Source organism: Hemicordylus capensis, chromosome 1 (assembly GCF_027244095.1).
Source record: "Hemicordylus capensis ecotype Gifberg chromosome 1, rHemCap1.1.pri, whole genome shotgun sequence".
NCBI lineage: Eukaryota > Metazoa > Chordata > Lepidosauria > Squamata > Cordylidae > Hemicordylus > Hemicordylus capensis.
In genome coordinates this window covers 423,744,491-423,764,595 of record NC_069657.1, presented here as the reverse complement: position 1 = coordinate 423,764,595, position 20,105 = coordinate 423,744,491, and the positions used below count along the sequence as shown (strand labels likewise).

General features: G+C 41.0%; 1 protein-coding gene across 10 annotated transcripts in view; it reads right to left on the bottom strand.

Moving 5' to 3' along the window:
- EML4 (EMAP like 4) overlaps positions 1–20,105 on the bottom strand; it is a 217,536-nt gene that overhangs the window by 61,732 nt on the left and 135,699 nt on the right. For 6 of the 10 annotated variants that reach the window (XM_053311351.1, XM_053311356.1, XM_053311371.1 and 3 more), the window contains 5 exons: positions 19,578–19,757; positions 14,916–15,044; positions 13,942–13,967; positions 13,275–13,307; positions 1–124 (listed from right to left, as the gene is read on the bottom strand). In XM_053311351.1, the coding sequence (XP_053167326.1) occupies positions 1–124; positions 13,275–13,307; positions 13,942–13,967; positions 14,916–15,044; positions 19,578–19,757 (492 nt within the window). The remainder of the gene's footprint in view (positions 125–13,274; positions 13,308–13,941; positions 13,968–14,915; positions 15,045–19,577; positions 19,758–20,105) is intronic. The other 4 variants (XM_053311345.1, XM_053311340.1, XM_053311357.1 and 1 more) reach the window with 3 other exon arrangements.

Below are 20,105 nucleotides of genomic sequence, written 5' to 3'. Positions count from 1 at the left end.
ACCCACTCCAGTTTTAATTTCTCAGGAGGCAGCTCTGTCTTGATTTCATAATATTTGTCTACATCTGAAGGCAGGAACATGGTGATTGGTCGTCCCCGCATGAACATCTTGACATACTCTCCTTCTGTCAAAACAAAATGAGCACTACAGTGAGTTTGCTTTGCAAACAGACGCAATGACAAGCTTTTTATAAAAAAAACTTGAGAAAAAGATTCATTTTGGAACTATGAAGATACAGATCATAAAATAAACACACAACTGATCTCTCAATATGCATGGTGTCTGTCCCCCACTGGCTTCATGGTTGGATTCATTTGGAACACTTAACATATTTTAAAAATATATTTGTATGTATATATCCCCCCCGCCCCCCGAGGAAACATTCCGGTGGATGCTCATGTACATATGGCAAGATATATACTGTACAGATCTCTGGAGCACACCTGCTAGGACCAATAGGGTTGTCACCTGATTATTCGTAAGCTTTAATTATTGAGTATAGCTACAAAATCTGTGAGTAAACTATAGTTTTGAAAGAAAAGCAGATATTTGTTCATATATATATATATATATATATATATATATATATATATATATGTTAAAAGGCACATTGTCCTATGAGAGTGTGAAAAGAGAACCTAGATAGATAGATAGATCTTTATTGTCATTGTCCTGTGCAGAACAACGAGATTGAAAAGAATCTACAACCACTACTACAGGACCTGACAAGAATAATCTAAACATATACCCATACGCCCCCCTCCCATCAACCCACTAAAAACCCACTAAAATACTCTAAAAACTAAATACAAAAACCCCCTCAGAAGCTGTGTTTTGCTGCGTTCAAAGCTGAGACCGCTTTTGGATAGAAGCTACTTCTCAAGCGGCTGGTCCTGGTCTTTAAGACCCTATACCTCCTTCTCGAAGGCAGAAGCTGAAAGAGATCATTTCCAGGGTGCGTGGGATCCTGCGCTATCTCTACAGCTTTATTATAACACCTAGTGGCATAGATTTGATCTAAGGTAGGAAGAGTACACCCAATTATTTTCTCCGCAGTCTTAACAACCTTGGACAACAGTGTTCTGTCTCTGGCTGTACAACTCCCAAACCACACACAGATCCCGTAAGTCAACACACTCTCTATAGCACAGTGATAAAACACCAACAATAGATTACTTGAGAGATTAGTCCTCCGGAGAACTCTCAAGAAGTATAATCTCTGCTGTGCTCTCTTCACCAGATCTTTGGTGTTTGCTCCCCATGTCAGGTCATCACTCAACTCTATTCCCAGAAATCTAAACACCGAAACCCGTTCCACACAAATCCCTTCAATAATGAGTGGCTGGAAATCCAATTTGCATTTCCTGAAATCCACAATGATCTCCTTTGTTTTCTTTAAATTGAGGAATAAGTTATTCTCCCTACACCACTCTGTCAGCCTCTCCACCTCCTTCCTATAGGCCGACTCCCCTTCTCCAGCAGTAATCAGACCAACCACAGTTGTGTCGTCTGCAAACTTAATAATCCTATTGCTGAGGTAATTGGGAACACAATCGTATGTGTAAAGCGTGTACAAAAGTGGACTCAACACGCACCCCTGTGGCGTCCCTGTATTTATACTGAGATCCGTCGAGACATGAGACCCCATCCTGACCCGTTGAAAACGATCTGATAGAAAATTCAGTATCCACCTGCATAAGCACGGTAGAAGCCCCAGGTCCAATAATTTTGGCACCAATCTATATGGGAGAATAGTATTAAATGCAGAGCTAAAGTCTACAAAAAGCAGTCTTGCATAATTCCCTTGTTTCTCCAAATGGGTCAGGACAGTGTGTAAGGCCATAGCCACAGCATCCTCCGTGGATCTCTTCTTCTTATATGCAAATTGATAAGAATCAAATCCATCTGGCAAACAAGCCATAATACGATTCCGCACCAACTTCTCAAAGCATTTCATTATGATGGGTGTAAGCGCCACAGGTCGAAAGTCATTCAGGCTATCTATATTAGATTTTTTTGGCAGAGGTACGATAGTAGAGGATTTCAGACAAGATGGTACAGTGGCTTGGGCCAGAGATCGATTAAAAATCTTCGTAAAAACTTCTGCCAGTTGTTCCGAGCAATCTCTCAGCACCCTACCAGCCACTCCATCAGGGCCCATAGCCTTCCTCACATTTATTTCCTTTAGTGCCCGCCTCACTTCCTCCTCTTCCACTTTAACAGCATTTTCCACTCTAACAACATTTTCCTCGGGAAGTAAGAACAGTGACTCCGGCAGCACTCCTGGAACCACTGCCTGGTGTCGCCTCAAACCAGGCAAAAAAGGTATTCAGCTCCCCCACCAGGGAGGCACTACTCTCTGCAGTTGATGGATCATTAGATTTATAGCCAATAAGTTGCTGAACCCCCTGCCACATTTGTCTAGTGTTATGGCTGCTCATATAATTCTCAATTTTCCCTTTATACTCAGCTTTTGCCTTCTTAATACCCCTCTTCAAATTCGTCCTTTCTATACTATACAATGCTCGATCTCCAGTTCTAAAAGCAAAGTTTCTGGCCTTCAACAGCCTCCGAACTTCCCCCGTCATCCAGGGCTTCCTATTTGGATACATCTTCACATACTTTTCCCTGGTGACGTTGGCTGTACAAAATTTAATATAATCCAGGACCGTTGATGTGTGGATCTCCAGATCATGATGGTCAAACACATTCCAATCAATCTCCTGAAAACAGTCCTGCAGCTGTTGAGAGGCTCCCTCAGGCCACACTATAACAGTACGTGTTGATATCGGGGCTTGCTTTCTGAGAGGTATGTACGCTGGTGTCAAAAGCAGGGACACATGATCTGACCTGCCAAGGTGAGCCAAGGGCTTAACCTCAAATGCCCGTTTAATGTTCGTATACACCTTGTCAAGCGTATTTCCCTCCCTCGTTGCACACTTGATGTGCTGATGAAATTTTGGGAATACTGCCTTCAAATCTGTGTGGTTGAAATCCCCCGCAATAATCTGCACCGCCTCTGGGTATTTGCTCAGTTTACTATTAATGTTCTCATACAAAATACTCATGGCCTCATGTGCGTTTGCAGTTGGTGCCACATACACCACCGTCAATACAACTGCTGTAAATTCCCGGAGGAGATAAAAAGGTCTACATTTAATCATTAAAAACTCCACATCCGGGGAGCAGTGGCTATCTCTTCTAAAGATGGTGTTTTACATTAGCAGATTTTATAAATATGTTTCCTAAAGATTACTTTAATAAAGTATGTTGCCTTATTAACTGGAGGTTACTTTTTAGTCCAAAAAGTAATCTCAAACCAGTTGTTTTAAATGGATTACTACAAGTTTCAGCCCCAAATGGCTGAATGCATAGGCAATGCACAGGCACGTCTGTCTTCAATGCGGGGGGGTGGGGGGACGCACAACCTTTCTGCAATTTTAAGAATTTATGGAACAGAGACTACTCAGCGCTGGGATGTCATAGACACAGGCTTTTTGATAGCCACTTGCCTGATCTTCTGTGGTGATTAAGAACTCTCTCTCTAGGTGACCACATAAGAAAGGTTTTGCAAATTTGTTGAAGGCTCTTTCATGACACCACCATGACACAAGTGACTTCACAGAAATACCTAAGCAGAACTAGCAATCCACAGAAATATGCATGGATGAACAGGCTAGTCAAAATCATGGGCTAGAAACTTTGGAGGACAATATGCAAGGCTGGATATGGGGCTGTAGTTCCGTTATAGAGCATCTGCTTTGCCTATAGAAGGTCCCAGGTTCAATCCCAAAATCTTTGGGTAGGGCTGGAAAAGACTCTTGCCTGAAACTTTGGAGAACCACTGCCAGTCAGTGTTACAATAATTGGCTACATGGACTCTTATAAGGCAGCTTCCTATGTTCCTAAGGCTGTCGTATGGACAACATGGAAAGGGCAAAGGTTGTGCAGTATATCAGTACTGATGGCAGTCAAAAGTGATGTTTCAAAAGCAGCCTGAAACCTGACTCACAGAGAGCAGAGAAGAACTTCACTGCATGTAGAGCAAGAGAGGAGAGAGAGAAGAAAAACTAAAAATCTGTCTCCTGCTAACTAGGCAAAGAGGCACACTTTGAAGCGGCTATTCTTTTTATATTGAACAAGAGGATAGCAACTGGCCCTTTCAGACTCAGCACTGCATTTCTCCAGTGGTTGTTGCCAACATCTAGCTTGTGTTTCCTTTCAGACTGTGAGCCCCTTTAGGGACAGGTAGTCATTCTCTCATTACTGTATAATAATTTTTTGTTGAGAAGTGGTACAATTAATAATAATAATAATAATAATAATAATAATAATAATAAAATATAACTGTAGTCGAGAAGAAAGAAAAACAAGTCAAAATAATCGACATAGCAATACCAGGGGATAGCAGAATAGAAGAAAAAGAAATAGAAAAAATCACCAAATACAAAGATCTACAAATTGAAATTGAAAGGCTGTGGCAGAAAAAGACCAAAATAATCCCAGTGGTAATTGGCGCCCTCGGTACAGTTCCAAAAGACCTTGAAGAGCACCTCAACACCATAGAAGCCACAGAAATCACCATCAGCCAATTACAAAAAGCAGCTTTACTGGGAACAGCCTATATTCTGCGACGATATCTATAACAACTGACAATAAAATCCAGCCACCCCAGGTCCTTGGGAAGGACTCAATGTCTGTATAAAACAAACCAGTCAATAACACCTGTCTGACTGTGTAAACAAGAAATAATAATAACAGTGGACCACCTAATCAGCTGTTGTAAAAAGATCGCACAGACTGACTATAAACAAAGGCATGACAAAGTAGCAGGGATGATACACTGGAACATCTGCAAAAAATACAAGCTACCTGTAGCCAAACATTGGTGGGACCATAACATTGAAAAAGTTGAAGAAAATGAAGATGTAAAATATTATGGGACTTCCGACTACAAACAGACAAACATCTGCCACACAATACACCAGATATAACTGTAGTCGAGAAGAAAGAAAAAGAAGTTAAAATAATCAACATAGTAATACCAGGGGATAGCAGAATAGAAGGGGGGAGGGAATAGAACAAACAACAAAATACAAAGATCTACAAATTGAAATTGAAAGGCTGTTGCAGAAAAAGACCAAAATAATCCCAGTGGTAATTGGTCCCCTGGGTACAGTTCCAAAAGACCTTGTAAAGCATCTCAACACCATAGGGGCCACAGAAATCACCATCAGCCAGTTACAAAAAGCAGCTTTACTGGGAACAGCCTATATTCTGCGACGATATCTATAACAACAGCAACAACATTGACAATAAAATTCAGCCATCCCAGGTCCTTGGGAAGGACTCGATGTCTGGATAAAACAAACCAGTCAATAACACCTGTCTGACTGTGTAAACAAGAAATAATAATAATAATACTAGGGTTCTGATAATTGATATTGCAATCCCAGGGGACAGACGAGTTGACGAAAAACGATTGGAGAAAATAACTAAATACAAGGACCTTCAGATTGAAATTGAGTGGCTCGGGAAAAAAGAAAACAATAGTGGTGCCAATAGTTGTTGGTGCCCTTGGTGCAGTACCAAAAGAACTTAAACGTCATCTTGACACCTTGGGCACCGATAAAATTACAACACATCAACTACAGAAGGTCACACTACTCAGGACAGCATAAATACTACAATGATATCTTTAATTCTTCTTTAGTTATCCTAGACTCTTGAAAGGGCCATGATACATAAAGTACCAAATCCAGTCAGTAACATCTGGTAAACTGTGTGTAAATAGCATAATATAAAAACTATGTGTTAGGTTCTTTTAAAATTCAAAAGCTGGACCACAACATGTAGGTTTCCAGGTTTTGCAGCTCAATTGCCATTACGTTTGTGAGTGGAAAGAAGACACTGCAGATAATTTGAAATAAGAACAAGCTGGTATCGCTTCCCAGCAGGCATATTTTGTTCTTCAGAAGAGAGCAGCTTTGAGTGCTGCCTACTGAATCCTGGAAATGCGGACAGAGCGCTCCTAAGGGAGCTCCGTGGCGTCAGGAGAGAAACAGGGAAGTAAAAGCATCGTGCCTGCGTACGTTTAGGTTATAAATAGAGGCCACAAAGACACCAGGCCTCCCTTGTGTTTTCTCATGGCAGAAGTGGGGGGGGGGGGAACCACCAGAAGCATTGTTTTCTTCTGCACTATGGAAGCTTGAGAGCTCTTTGAACACATTTTCAGGCATTTTTTGATTAAAATGTCTGTGCAAACAAATTATGACCAACCTGACTGGAAAACACATATGCGCGCACACACGCACACTCTCACACACACTCTTTTGGAAACTGTACATATGGCAGCATATCAACAAAAGTGTTTTCAAAAGAATATGCTTGCCTGGGCCAAATTCCTGTAAATACAAGCTAAGAGAAGCAGCTTTTAACTTATATTAGCTTAATTACTGTGTTCCAGAACATCAAACTGAACTTTATCAGTTCCCTCCCAACTGTTTTAAAAGGGTTTTTTTTGGTAAAATATAATGAGATGAGTTACTTCTTGTTTACCTCAAGAATGCTTCCTCTGTCTACCTGCTTGCACCTTGACTTTTTCAAACACTTAAGAACATACAAGCTATTTCTTTGAGCAAACAGAAGCACAAAAAGGGATTTGAAGAGGCAGAAGGCATGAGATTAATCCTGAACAATTCTGTCAGTATGTCATCAGCCACTTGGTTGGAGTCACAACCTTGATTTTCGTAGTAAGCAGGGGCTGACCTTCCATGAGGCAGGGTAAAACAGTTGCCTCAGGTGCAAGGAGGGGGCAACAAGCACTGGCTTCCCACCACAGGTATCAACCCATAGACCTCCCTGCCACCCACAGCTGCCACTGTCCTTCCTCACCCCAATGGGGCATGACATTCATTTTCCACTCTTTGATCCACTGCTTGGTGGCACAGTCTGAGGCTGCCTGCATGCTGTTATTGCTTCAACAGCATGGCCTGAGAATGCTGAGTATTAGGGGTGTGCACAAACCGGTTCAGCACCTCCTTAGGGAAGGGTTGAACCGGCTCGGGTGCCTGCAACCAACCAGTTCAGCGGGGCGGGGAGCGGTTCCCTTAAGAAGTAGGTAAGCAGGTCCTTACCTGCTCCGCTGCCGTCCTGCCACTTTTCCGGGCCCGTGCTCGATCTACCAAAGGCTGCAAGCGGCTGCGGTGCTGTTCCCTGCAGCCTGTGAGCGGTGGCCATGTGTGTGCTGACACCACGCGCAGGCTGCAGGGATCAGCGCCACAGTCACATGTAGCCTTTGTAAGAGCGAGCGCCATGCCTGGCAAAGCAGCAGGATGGCAGCGAAGCAAGTAAGGACTTTCTTGCCTGCTTCTTAAGGGAATTGCTCCCTGGCCCACCTGGGACTGCCCAAGCCTGTTCAGGCACATCCCTACTGAGTATCCATCAGCAAGTGTGTGTGTGTGTGTGTGTGTGTGTGTGTGTGTGTGTGTGTGTGTGTGATATTGTTCTTCACATCAGATGCCAAAATGCCTTGAACCACCCCCGATAGTAAGGATTATGAATGCAACGGGAGCTTTTATAAATATCACCACACCCCCAAACCAGATAGGCACCACAGTGATTCCAATGATACTACTTATAGGACAACATTTAAAGGATTGTATGCTTTGACATACATGTATGCACATGGACTCTTGTTCATCTGAAAGCAATATGTTGACTCGCGCTCTCTTGTTCTTGACTACAGAAGAATTGTGTAAACCATATATAAACATCTGAAGTTTACTTATACCGAGTAAGGCCACTGTTTGTCTGGCAGCAACACTCAAGGGTTTCAGGAAGGGGTCTTTTCTAGCCCTACCTGAATGTGCCAGGGAGTCAACCTGGGAAATTCTGCAAGCTAAGCATGTACTCTGTCTTTGAGCTATGACCATTTATTTGTCTTAGCGAACCTCTTTGCTTTAAGTTCCAACAACAGATGCAGGTATTTGCCTTTGCAATGCTGAGTAGGACAGGTGTAAGCTTGTACCATGCATTTGGTGAATTTACTTTTGAAGTATCACATATGCACCTTATTTTCTCCAGTCTGACTATTCACATTTCAGGCGCTAATCACAACTACTTTCTAGTTACCTTAAAAACAAGACTACTGGAAGGCAACATATAAACTGTAACATGGTACTAAATTTTAGAGTTACTTCACTGTTGCTGGTAAACTGCAAAAAGTGTTAAATCGTGCACAAAATATGCTATCTTCCCAACTTCTTCATTAGCTTTAAGGAACAAAAAAAAGGGGAGGGCAAAAAGAAAACCTGTACGTATATATAGCTTTATGTACAGTGTACAAGATAATTCATGAAGAATCCAGCCTTAGGGGAGGGGGTGCGCCTCGTAATTTCAAAAATTCAAATCAGGTACTTAAATAGATAATCCTGTATTTCATTACTACCCTTATTGCTAAACAACACTGCGTGTAGGGACCTGCTGCTTCTGGCAGCAATGCACAAAGGCTGTATTTCACGTGCAGCCAAGTTAAAAGCAAAGTACTTAAAATAGGTACTGGCACATAGCTGCATCCTTGATCTAAGGCCAAACATGGCAGAACATTTATTAAACCATTAGAACAGATTCTAAAAGTCACAGCATGTTCTTAATGCTGGTTTCAAGGATTCCATGTGTTTCTTTAAAAAAATGCACATACACACTTGGCTATTGCTGTTTCAAGATTTAGCGCGATTTAAAGACAGAACAAAGGGAAGGGTGAGGGAAAGACATGGTCATTTTGCAGCTCCCTGCTTCCGCCGCTGACATGCTCCCCTTCTGCCCCTTTGCTGACATGCTCAGAAGCCCCGACTGCCCACTGTCCAGGCTGACAGCATTTGCCTGAAGAGCCTCTCAGCGTGATCCCCATGACATATTCTTGGGGGTCACAGGGCACTTTGAGGTGAAGGAGAGATTGACAAAAATCACTCCCCCTTGCACACTTGGTGCTGCAGAGCTCAGGATACTCTCTGCAGCAGGGACATTATTGGTGGCAACCACAAATAATGCCTGGCTAGTGAGCTAAGACTGCATTTGTGGATCCCAGGCACATGCTATGCATTCAGAAGGCCCCAAGTTTAATCCCTGGCATCTCCAGGAAGATGTAATTCAATTGTTTGGTTGTAAGCCACCTTGAAGCTATTGCAAAAGGCAGGGTTAAATAAAACTCCAATTACAAAAATCCAATCATTTACAGAAAATGTGAGATCCAACATACATTTGTGTTGAATATGTGTCTATGCTTTTTCTAAGAGATGTTCACATAGATTTTGTGTACCACAAAGAACTGGCAGCACTGGACTAATTCAGATGCGAATAAACCTCAGAGAGTTGCAGGTTTGTGCGCTCCCCTCCTGCTGCCTCAGCAACACAAAGCTGTGACACTGAATTCTGGCCTGTTTAAACCATGGGTCCACAGTTCATGCAAAGCTGGGGATGATGATTTAACTCAGTTTCACTTCCTGGTTTGTTAACTACATGTCAAACTCTGTTTTCAAATCCTGGCCTGTTAATTAGAGTCAAATCACAGCTCATGGATTCACATGAGCCACAGTATAAATAAGTCAAAATTCCCAATTGTATAGATGGCATCTAACTCCTAAGAAGTTGGCTTTAATGTACAATAACATGTCAAATAAATGTTGGAAGTGTAAAAAAGAGGAGGGTTCCTATATACATTTATGGTGAACTTGTAATGTTATTAGAATTTGATATATAATGAGCTCAAGAAAGTGTTTAAAATGACTTTCCCTAAGAGCCCAGAAACAATATTGCTAGGCATCGATAATAGCTCACTGCCTAGGAAATAATGGATCCTTTTTATGTATTTAACAGCAGCAGCAAGATCGATATTTGCATACAAATGGAAAGATACTGACTGTCCGAGTAAAGAAGACTGGATATTTAAAGTGCTAGAGCTGGCAGAAATGGCAAAGCTAACGGCATTATTAAGAAATAAATTTAAAGCATTTAAAAGGGAGTGGGACCCTCTTCTTGTTTACCTAAAAACATATTATAAAATGGATTTGTATCAGGCTTTTGAGTGATAACCAAAATGCCCTAGAGTTGATTTTTGAATGATTTAACGGGGGGAGAACAATTAAGTTACAGGCAATTACATTGTAATTGATACCTGTTCTAATGATGAGATGGAAGTCATTTTTATTTATCTATCTATTTATTTATTATTCCCAATTGTATGACCAGAAAAAACAGAGGCAGAGGAGGGAGCATGCAAACCCATAGCTTTTCAGGGCTTCTTCGCATCTGAACAGGCTCATAGCTCTAAGGTATTTGAAGGGCTCAAAATTTGTGTTTTTTTGTTTTTTTTAAAGCTCATACACAACTGCGTCCAAATTTGGAATGAACCACACGAAAGCAAACCGGTTTGATCAAACCAATCAGCTAGGCCAGTCAGTTTGACGAACCAGCTCAAACTGGTTTGAAGCAGTTCGCAATCAAACCGCTCTAGCTGGCCCGGTTTGCAGTGGTTTGGTTCACAAGCGAACCGGTTCTGCACATCTCTATTTCCAGAATCAGCACAACATACAAACGCAGTCAGTGTCCCTTAGAAGTTTGTTATCAATATCTGAAGAACATGAATCTCCATAATTCTTTCCACTATGCATATACAGCATGGTGGCTTGTATTCCAGCTGAACACAAAATTAAGCAAAGGCCAAGAAGAGTATTTGCAGATGGCCAGACTGATGCTACAGGTAGCCTGTAAGTTTGTGGCAAGATGGTGGTCATGGCAAATTTGCTCTGGCTATGTGTAGAAGAATTATTCATAATGGAAAGTCACCCAATCACTATTCTGGAGACTGTATGTGAATCAACACACTAATGGGTCCCCTGAAATCAGGACTGTGTTGGAACTGGTCCAAGGCTAGTCCATCATGTAAATGTACATAATGCAAATTGATGCAAGAGAAGAGGTAACTTCTATGAAGAAAGATAAATTCAACATGTTCTATGCCGCTATGTACTTGACAACCACAAATGCATTTCACAATTTTAAAACATTTTAAAAGAATAAAATGAATGACCTATATTTGGTTTAGTGTCACTTGGGAGCTACCAACAAATAAAGGGAAAATGGCTGGTAGTATTATCAAGTGATAAAACTATTGGGGGGTAGGGCAGAAATCCAGGAAATACTACATGCTAATTAGAAGCATAGTTTGACAGCTTTGGAACAAATACCCTTTGCAAAGATTTTGCTTTCTGAAATGCAACGTCAATCATTATTTAAGTTATTTTGCTTATATTAAAAAACAAGATTACTTGCTCAAATGTCTCTTTTGGTCCAATGTCATACTTACAAGAGCCACCTCATCAATGTGTATCCCAGCAAGTTAAAGAGTGTGTTGTATAGCAGCTTAGCAAAACACCACATAAAACACAATGGCTGACAAAATACACAATGCAATGCCAGAATTGGCCAATGCTGATGCATGCATGGCAGGCAGCCCCAGTAGTGCTGCATGAGTGTGCAACTACTTAAAACTGAGCACTCGAAGTTGCACAGCGCTACTTGTACTGTTTCCAGTTACAGTGCCTGTCACACATGCAGCAGTGCCAATTGATGGCCAACTCTGGCATTGTACTGTGCATCATTGACTGATTGATTAAGTGCCATCAAGTTGGTGTAGACTCTTAGCGACCACATAGTTAGATTCTCTCCAGGATGATCTGTCTTCAACTTGGCCTTTAAGGTCTCTCAGTGCTGCATTCATCGCTGTCATAATCAACCTTGCTGCTGATCATCCTCTTCTTCTCTTTCCTTCAACTTTTCCCAGCATTATGGACTTCTCAAGGGAGCTGGGTCTTCGCATAATGTGTCAAAAGCATGATAGTTTAAGCCTGGCCATTTGTGCCTCAAATGAACATTCTGGATTGATTTGTTCTATGATCATTTGTTTGTTTTCCTGGCTATCCATGGTATCCTCAAAAGTCTTCTCCAGCACCAAAGTTCAAAAGCGTCAATATTTTTTCTATCTTGCTTCTTCAGCTTTCGTATCCATAGTGTGTCACGGGAAAAACCATTGTCTAAACGATTCTAATCTTTGTGGGTATAGACACGTCACCGCATCTAAATATCCTTTCCAAGGCTTTCATTGCCAATATAATTTTAAAAATACAACACTAGCTTTTTTGTTACTGTGCATTTAATCAGTGAGAGCCTCCCCACTCACCTTGTCAGATCTATTTCCCGTTATCCCCATTTTATGTTTGTTCAAATCAATAAAACAGTATAATGTTGAACCAAAGGAGACAGTAATGAATCATAGGGATAAAAGAAACCAAACGGTTATAAAGCTCCACCCGCTACCCCAGGGATCATATCACAGACACACAAATCCTATAATGGAGTAAAATGCAACATCTGGACAAGAGACTAACAGAAGCAAATAAGGGACACCATCCCAGGGCAAAACAGAGAGTTATAGATAGCAAGTAATTAAGTCGTACAGAATAGATGAAGGTACCACCTCTCTCCCCTAAACTACCTCCAGCAGAGAATAGTGCAGACAGAAGAGTGAAGAACAGCATAACAAAAAGCGAGGTTTTTTAAACTTAAAGCAAAAGGTATGTAATATGTGGCATGCACTTGAGCTAGCATGCTCCAAGTTTCAAGCTTCATGCTTTAGTAACGCTTGCAGATCAAAGGCAATAATTACGAATCAAGAATGAGCTCCTTGGCTAACAGAAAGTGTACATACATTCTAAAATTACTAGCCATATTCTCGCTCTAAAATAAGTTAGCAGCAGCCACACAGTCAAACATGATTTACTAATAAAGAAACAAAAACCTTTCTCTTAGGTATTATTATAGGAGGATGTTTTAAAAGCTCCTCCATTTCTGTTAATCTACATGATTGGTAACCTAGATTACTGAGGGCAAAGGGGATCTTTTAGTTGGCATTTCAAGATGCAGTTAGAACACAACTGCCTGGGTAACAAGTCATTTGGGTGTCTGTTATGTCTATTATCAGGAGGAAATTACATGCTCACCAATTAATATTTGTTTTTTGGTTTTTTTTGAAGGGGCAGGGAAACGGTGATGTTTCTCAAATAAAATGTTGAAATTAAATACAAACATAGGAATAAATTTCTATTAAAATGGAATGGGCTGAACTGGTATGCTTTGGTGGAACAAAAAGCCAAATAAAAGATCAAAAAGAGCAATTAACTCAAAAGCAACCAGCTAGCATAATTTTTAATCCTTACCTTGGTTGTTCTTTTCTCGGGTTGACATTTTTGCTGGTTATGGGACAGAAATAAAACAACTTACAGGTGTTGCCTGTCCTGGCTGAAGTCTATCACTCCAAGCCTGGTCTAGTATTTTGAAAGAGTGAATGTGTATGTGGGAAACAAAACTAACACAAATAAAAATAACTAATACTATATGAAAGTCAAGCGACATTCACAATGGCCATATTTCTGGACACACATATTTACGCTGTAATTAACCAGATTTCCCTGTATGCTTGATTTCCAATTCAGAGCTCCATACAAGCAACTTGTACTGTTTCAATTGCTGGGGAATGTGAATAGTTCCTCTTAGCTTTAGGAGAAGGTAGCAGATCCAAACGTACAAAGGAATGCACATGTTGATCTGGCTCATTCATAGAAATGAATGGAAAAGCTCTTCATATGTCTGCTAAAAATGATGCTTTTTTCATCTTTAAATAGAAAACCATGCCAATAAATGCAGTATACTTAGAACCAAACTATGAATAGCATCTTGAAAAAAAGTTGATTTAAATCTTAGGATAAATTTATCAGGCCCCTAAATTGGTTACAGAAATACATTCATTTTTCTTAATCGTTAGCAAAAGTTAAAACTCTTATCCTGAACAGAAAGGTCCATTTTAAAACAAGTGTTTCCAATTACCTTGGCTGACGATGACATCTTTGTGTCTGGGGAGAGAAATACAAGATGTTGTTAGTAGATGTATGACGTTGGTTTGAAAAACTAGATCTTAAGATACCTTGACACTGATATTTTGGAACATAAAGTCATCAAGCATAACAGCAAACATAAAAATTAACTACCATAGTTGTCATCTATATGGAAACAGATAATTTTTTTTAAAATCGGATTTTTACTTAAATCAGGTGTTTTTTAAAGCTCCATGTACAAAATTTTCTTGTATATGTAATTTTCTTGTATATGTAAACATAAAGTTTACACATCCTCTAAAAACGACATGGTGGACTCTTGAGTTAAAGGCTGCTTTTCTAGTTAAGACTCGGAGCGAAATATCCGGTTAAGGTTGACAGCGTATCTAAAATGTGTTGGCTGTGAGGAACCAGCAGTAGAAAACACAGCTGCTGCAAGTCTCTGAGCTAGGGTGGGCTGCCCAATTTGGAATCTTGGAGAGTAGTACTTGACCACCTTTGCAGCCAATAAAGTTCAGTGCCCATATTCTGGTGAGGTGGTGTATTTGGCGGGGGCGGGGGGGGGGGGCTAATAAGTATCTTTGCTGCAGATTTTGTGTCATTAAATTCCAACATCTGTTTGTGTAGCCCAGGGGTTCTTTAACCTTTTTGCACCTATGGACCACCCAGATGCTCAAGTATTACCCATGGAACCCCACTCTATTAATATAATATGTTTTCATAAGGCTCCTAAAAATAAAGGGGGGGGGGGAGTATTTAGAAAAGTACTTTCCTTAACAAGAAGGAAATTAAATTCAGCATAACAAAGGTTTTGCATGGATCACCTGGACATTCCACGTGGGGCCCCAGGTTGGTAGCCTGTACTCTAGCCTTCTCTTTGCTTTTCTGTGTAGAATGGGGCAGTCCAAATGTTCTGGAGCATCATGTGTACACCAAAGCATTTCAGCGTCACCCAGAAGTACTTACTTGTCTGCATTCTTGCCACTTTTTGATATCAGCTTTGATGCGGAAGTTGCCCTCATTAATTTGTTACGACTGTCTTCTGAACTTTCCCATGCACCATGTGATTTGTCAATTGTCATAGCTCTCTTTACACTAGAAAGAAACAGATTTATTTTTTTTGTTAGACCAAGAACTAATGAGACAACACAAGAATTGGTATTGGAGACAAAGAAGACAGGATCAAGCAGCAGGAGTTGGGAGGTAGAGCCAGGCCAAGACATCCTTCAGGCAAACCCCAAAAACCTCCAGAAATTAGTATGAGAGAAAATGACCTAACTGGATGCGTGGAAACAGTCAAAAGGGCAACTTCTTTTAAATCTCTAGTGTGTCATTTTTTAAAAAAATGAATTTCAGAAGAAGGTTGAGAATAAAATATATTAATTTTTTTGATGCTGCTTGTAGAGAGGAAAAAATCTCACCAAAACCAGCTGGAAATCTTTACCTCAAAATACCAGTTAAAACCAAACTGAAGTAGTGGCTAAGCATTAAGCTGTGAACCAGGAAGTTTCTGGTTCAAATCTCATCTCAGTGAAAAACTCAAGAGGGTGGGCCTTAAAGTAAGCTTCAATCCTCCACCTGCAAAATACGCATAATACCTAACCCTATAGCGATGTTTGAAGTTGTAATAATGTGCGAATAATGTTGAACACTCAGAAGTGCAATACAAATAATCATTGCTGTTATGATTATGTGCTATGTTCTCCCATACTTTGTAACATGCAAAGATAATCAGTATGATGTTCACCAGTCGCCTCTGGTGAATGAGCAGTGTGGTCATCCCACACACCAGCTGTAATTCAGAGCTTCATAGTGCAATACAGACAGCATGGCTAAGTGGTTAGAGTGTTGGATTAGGACCAGGAAGACTCAAGTTCAAATCCCCATTCAGCCATGAACTCTGGGCCAGTCATGTACCTCTCAGTCTAACCTACCTCACAGGGTTGTTGTGAGGATAAACATAACCATATACACTGCTCTGGGTTCCTTGGAGGAAGACTGATGTGATACATAGTCTTCTGTCGATGTTATTGATGTGTAGAGGCTACTGCCAGGCCTGTAGCTAGCCCAAAAGTTTAGGAGGGGTGCCAAAAAAGGGGGGGGCAGCTTATCTGGCCTTTTATTCAAGCAACATTCAGTTATCTAGAAATTGTTTGTAAAAACAAAAAAATTGGGGGGCAGATACACACTGGTGCACCAGGCTACAGGCCTGGCTGCTATACTCATCAAAGGCAACCCCAGTGGTCTTGCACATGAGCATTCATGTACAACTCCTTAAAATCAAAGCTGCCACAGCTCTACAACACTACTTCAACTGTTCCCAATGGAAGCAACAGTGCGCAACTGCGGCAGCACAAAGAAGCTGCGGAAGAGTGCTCTTTCATAAGACTACCAGGGCTTCCTTCTTGAGTGCGGCCATCTCAGAGAGTCAGACAACTGTGCATCATGCTGGCCACTGAGCTCCATGGGCCTTATTCCTTGGGAGGTATGCTCAGGATTGCAGCCTAAAATCCTTAAAAGCTTTCTTCCATTTGCCTTCAGTTGCAATGCATATTAAAGAGGGTGAAATTTGCTTCATGTCCAAACTGCCCAATTGACAGCCTTGCAACTCATCCAGTTAAGAACGCTTTTCCGGGGTGGGGTGGGGAGGATGCGCAAGCTACCAACAGCAAGCTTATTTCCACAAGACCTTAAAAAGCAAAAGGGGAAAAAAGTTAAGTGTGAGAATAGTTATGAAGTCAAATATTAGAAGCACAACATACACTCTTTTTTTGTGCTGCACTTAGGCAGTAGCAGGTTAACACACTAATAACAGATGCCTTTATACAGTAAGATGCCAGGCAGCAGGACAGACCAAAGTCCACTTTAAGATAGGTTTGTGCAAAGTAACGAAGAGTTTATGAGGGGCTATTAAACGTGTGTGTGTGTAAGGAGCTGCATCGAATGTTATGAACTGGTTGATTAGGAAGCATTTCCATGTTGGGGCGGGGGGGAGATGCATTTTAAAGGGTTGATTTTACCTGTCCCTCTATTTATCTGTCTCAGTTACTAAATTTTATGTAGTACTAATATATTTATATATAAGTTTCTTTGTTGTGATCTGCTCTAGAGTTCTTCTTGAAGAAAGGTCCATATGGATCATTTCAAATAAACCCAAAGTCTGTGTGCAGATTATTATTGTTGCAAAGCACTAAGGATTTTAATACCAAATTCATAGGAATTTATTTTTCAGCTTTATCCTCTGCATTCACAGGTGTACATGAACTTGAACTGAGCGCACTGAACTTGAACTGAACTATTTCTCTGCTTGACATCTCCCTGATCAAGTTGGCAAGTGAAGCCTGAAGATCACTTGGGCTCAAGCCATTGTATACAGCATAGTAGGCTGCTGAAAACCAGCTGATAAGCAAAGCCCACCATCTTGGTCCAGAAATGTCTGCTTGCAGCAGGGTGTTAGCTAGCAGTGTGTGCGAGGAACTGTGCAGTAGCGCAGATGTCAGAGATGGTTATATCTCTTTCAGTTTTTTATATTTTTATTATTATTTCTCTATGTAAACCACTTTGAAAACCTTTGTTGAAAAGCGGTATATAAATATTTGTTGTTATTTCAAGAAATTCATGGTAATGTGCGTTTTCTTCTTGTGCAGAGGTCACACAGGTAGACCATATGTACATGTCAATGGACTCACTATCCCATCCAACTGGGCTGCTTGGTTGGAATCCAGTAACATCTTGATACACTCTCCAAAGAGATCTATCAATCTCCCATGTAGCACAATCATATATGGATTTGTTAAGGGCCAAACTGCTCTTCAATGCATGCATGCATGACGACTACTGAATATTTTAGTGAATGCTACCTTCTTCATGAGTCCCACCACTCATTAAGATTATCTGGGGAGGTCTGCCCAGAATATCATGTCTTTGGCAACTCAGGGTCGAGCCTTTTCTATCGCCATCCCGAGACTCTGGAATGCGCTCCCTGTCAAAATAAGAGCTTCATCTCTGAAACCTTTAGAAACATGCTCAAAATGCAACTGTTTAACCAGGCTTCTTGTTAATTTTTAAGTTGCTTTGAAATGTTTGCATTGTTTTTAATTTTTATGGTCTTTGAATTTTAACTTTTGCAAACTGCTTTTTTTAGGCAGCATATAAATACTGTATGTCAAATGCAAATAAAATAAACACCTGTTGAACAATTTCCTTTTTAGGGTAAGAGCACACTATTGTGTTGATGACCCTTCTGGATGACAATCTTATGACTTTTATCTTTTTGCTTGAATTGCAGGAAGTTAATTTAGTGGGGAGGGCAATATGAAGAATTTGAGCTCAGCTGTGAGTGGTGAAACAGACCCTCGTGCCCCCAAGCAAAGACTGAAAGAGAAAGCCATACAAATACCAAAGATATTGAGAAGGAGCCTGAGAAGGAGGAGCCAAAATTAAGGATTAACAAGGTACCAAGCTGAGTCATGGGCTGTCAGTACAATATGCCACCACACACACTTGTGGGGCAGGAAGGTCACAATATTAGCTAGGTGTGTTTTCAGGAGACCAGTGTTCCCTAGAACAGGGATTTGCAGATGATGTTGACTACAACTCCCAACAACCCCAGTCGCCAATGTCCTTTGGCAACTGGGGTTGATGATAGTTGTAGTCACAACATCTAGGAATTCCTGTTACAAGGAACACTGTAGGAGACTATGGAATGCCTCTATAATCCAGAGTAATCTTTTCTGTTATAATAACAGATCTGAATATCATGATTTAAAGTGAAATGCTGAAAACCCAATTGGATGGGACAGTGGATCCATTAAAATGAAACATTTCCCCATTTACAAAGGACTTATTGTCCAGGAGGTGATGGGAGTGGGTGGACGGTCAGGTATAGGTGGGGTGGGCAGCTCATGCAGTGCGAGGATGGTCTGACCATTCAAGTCACCGTCCCAGGAACATTCCCTCCCGTTGGCTGAAGTTGCACTGTGGTAGAGCTCTGGTGATGAACACATGAAGTTGCCTTATACCAAGCCAAACCATTGGTTCATTGAGCTTAGTAATGTCTACAATGACTGGCAGCCGCTTTTCCAAGGACTGAGGTGGGAGTTGCCAGTGCTCTAACCAGAGATCAATTTTAGTGGAAATAGGAACCTAGGAACACAGGAAGCTGCCTTAGTCAGAACACTGGTCCATCTACAGTAGCTCAATATTGTCTACACTGACTGGCAGCTGCTTTCCAAGGTTTCAGGCAGGAGTCTTTACCAGCCTACCTGGAGATGCCAGGGACTGAACTTGAGACTTTCTGCATACAAAGCAAACACTATCACTGAACTACAGACCCACCCCCAAAGGAGAACTGAACTCCAGAATTTTGGTAGACACATCAAGCAAGCTACAGCTGCTCACCAATGAGATTTTATGGACACGCCCAGGAAGGGAACTGCCTTTCTCAGACAAAGAGAAAGGTGAAGCTTGAGAGTTTTGCATTCCTTTGAGGGAGATGGGTAGAGTCCTACCCATTATGTGTCACTTCAGAGAAGAGAGAACACACACATGCTTTTTATTGGGACACCAAGCTGAGTGTTAGTATTATGGCAACCACTTCCTAGCTCTGTACTTGGGTAGTTAGGAAACCTTTTGCCTGGAGCAGAGCTCTTGACTTCTGGGGTCTGCCTGTGTGTTGGGTGAGTCTGTGAAGAGGGCTGGGGAGAAGGTGAAGGTGACGCTTGAGTCTGAGGGTTTTGATCATTAGAATGAGAGTCCTCTTTTCTCTCTCTTTGTCCTTGAAGTTTTTCCTTCTTTTTTTCTGTACCGCTGCAAAACAAAGTATAAGAAAGGTATATAAAAAGGTATTTTTTAAAGCAAACAACAGAATTGAAACAAAAATGTGTACAGTTATTTGTCCCAAAAGAAAAAAAGAAAGAAATGATAAGTGTCAGAACAACCAATAGAGAAAACAACAACTTTTATTTCCTGTTTGCTTTGATAGACAGTAGCCCTACTATTTTACCGGGACAAGTATGTCATTGGTTTAGAGAACATGCTTCATGGGACCTTGCAAATAAATTGGAGCTTTGGCCTCATTGCCTTAGAGGGTACTCCAGGATGTACCATACAGGCTAGGCTAAAGAAAAGTTGAGTTCAAATTTCTTAACACATCAA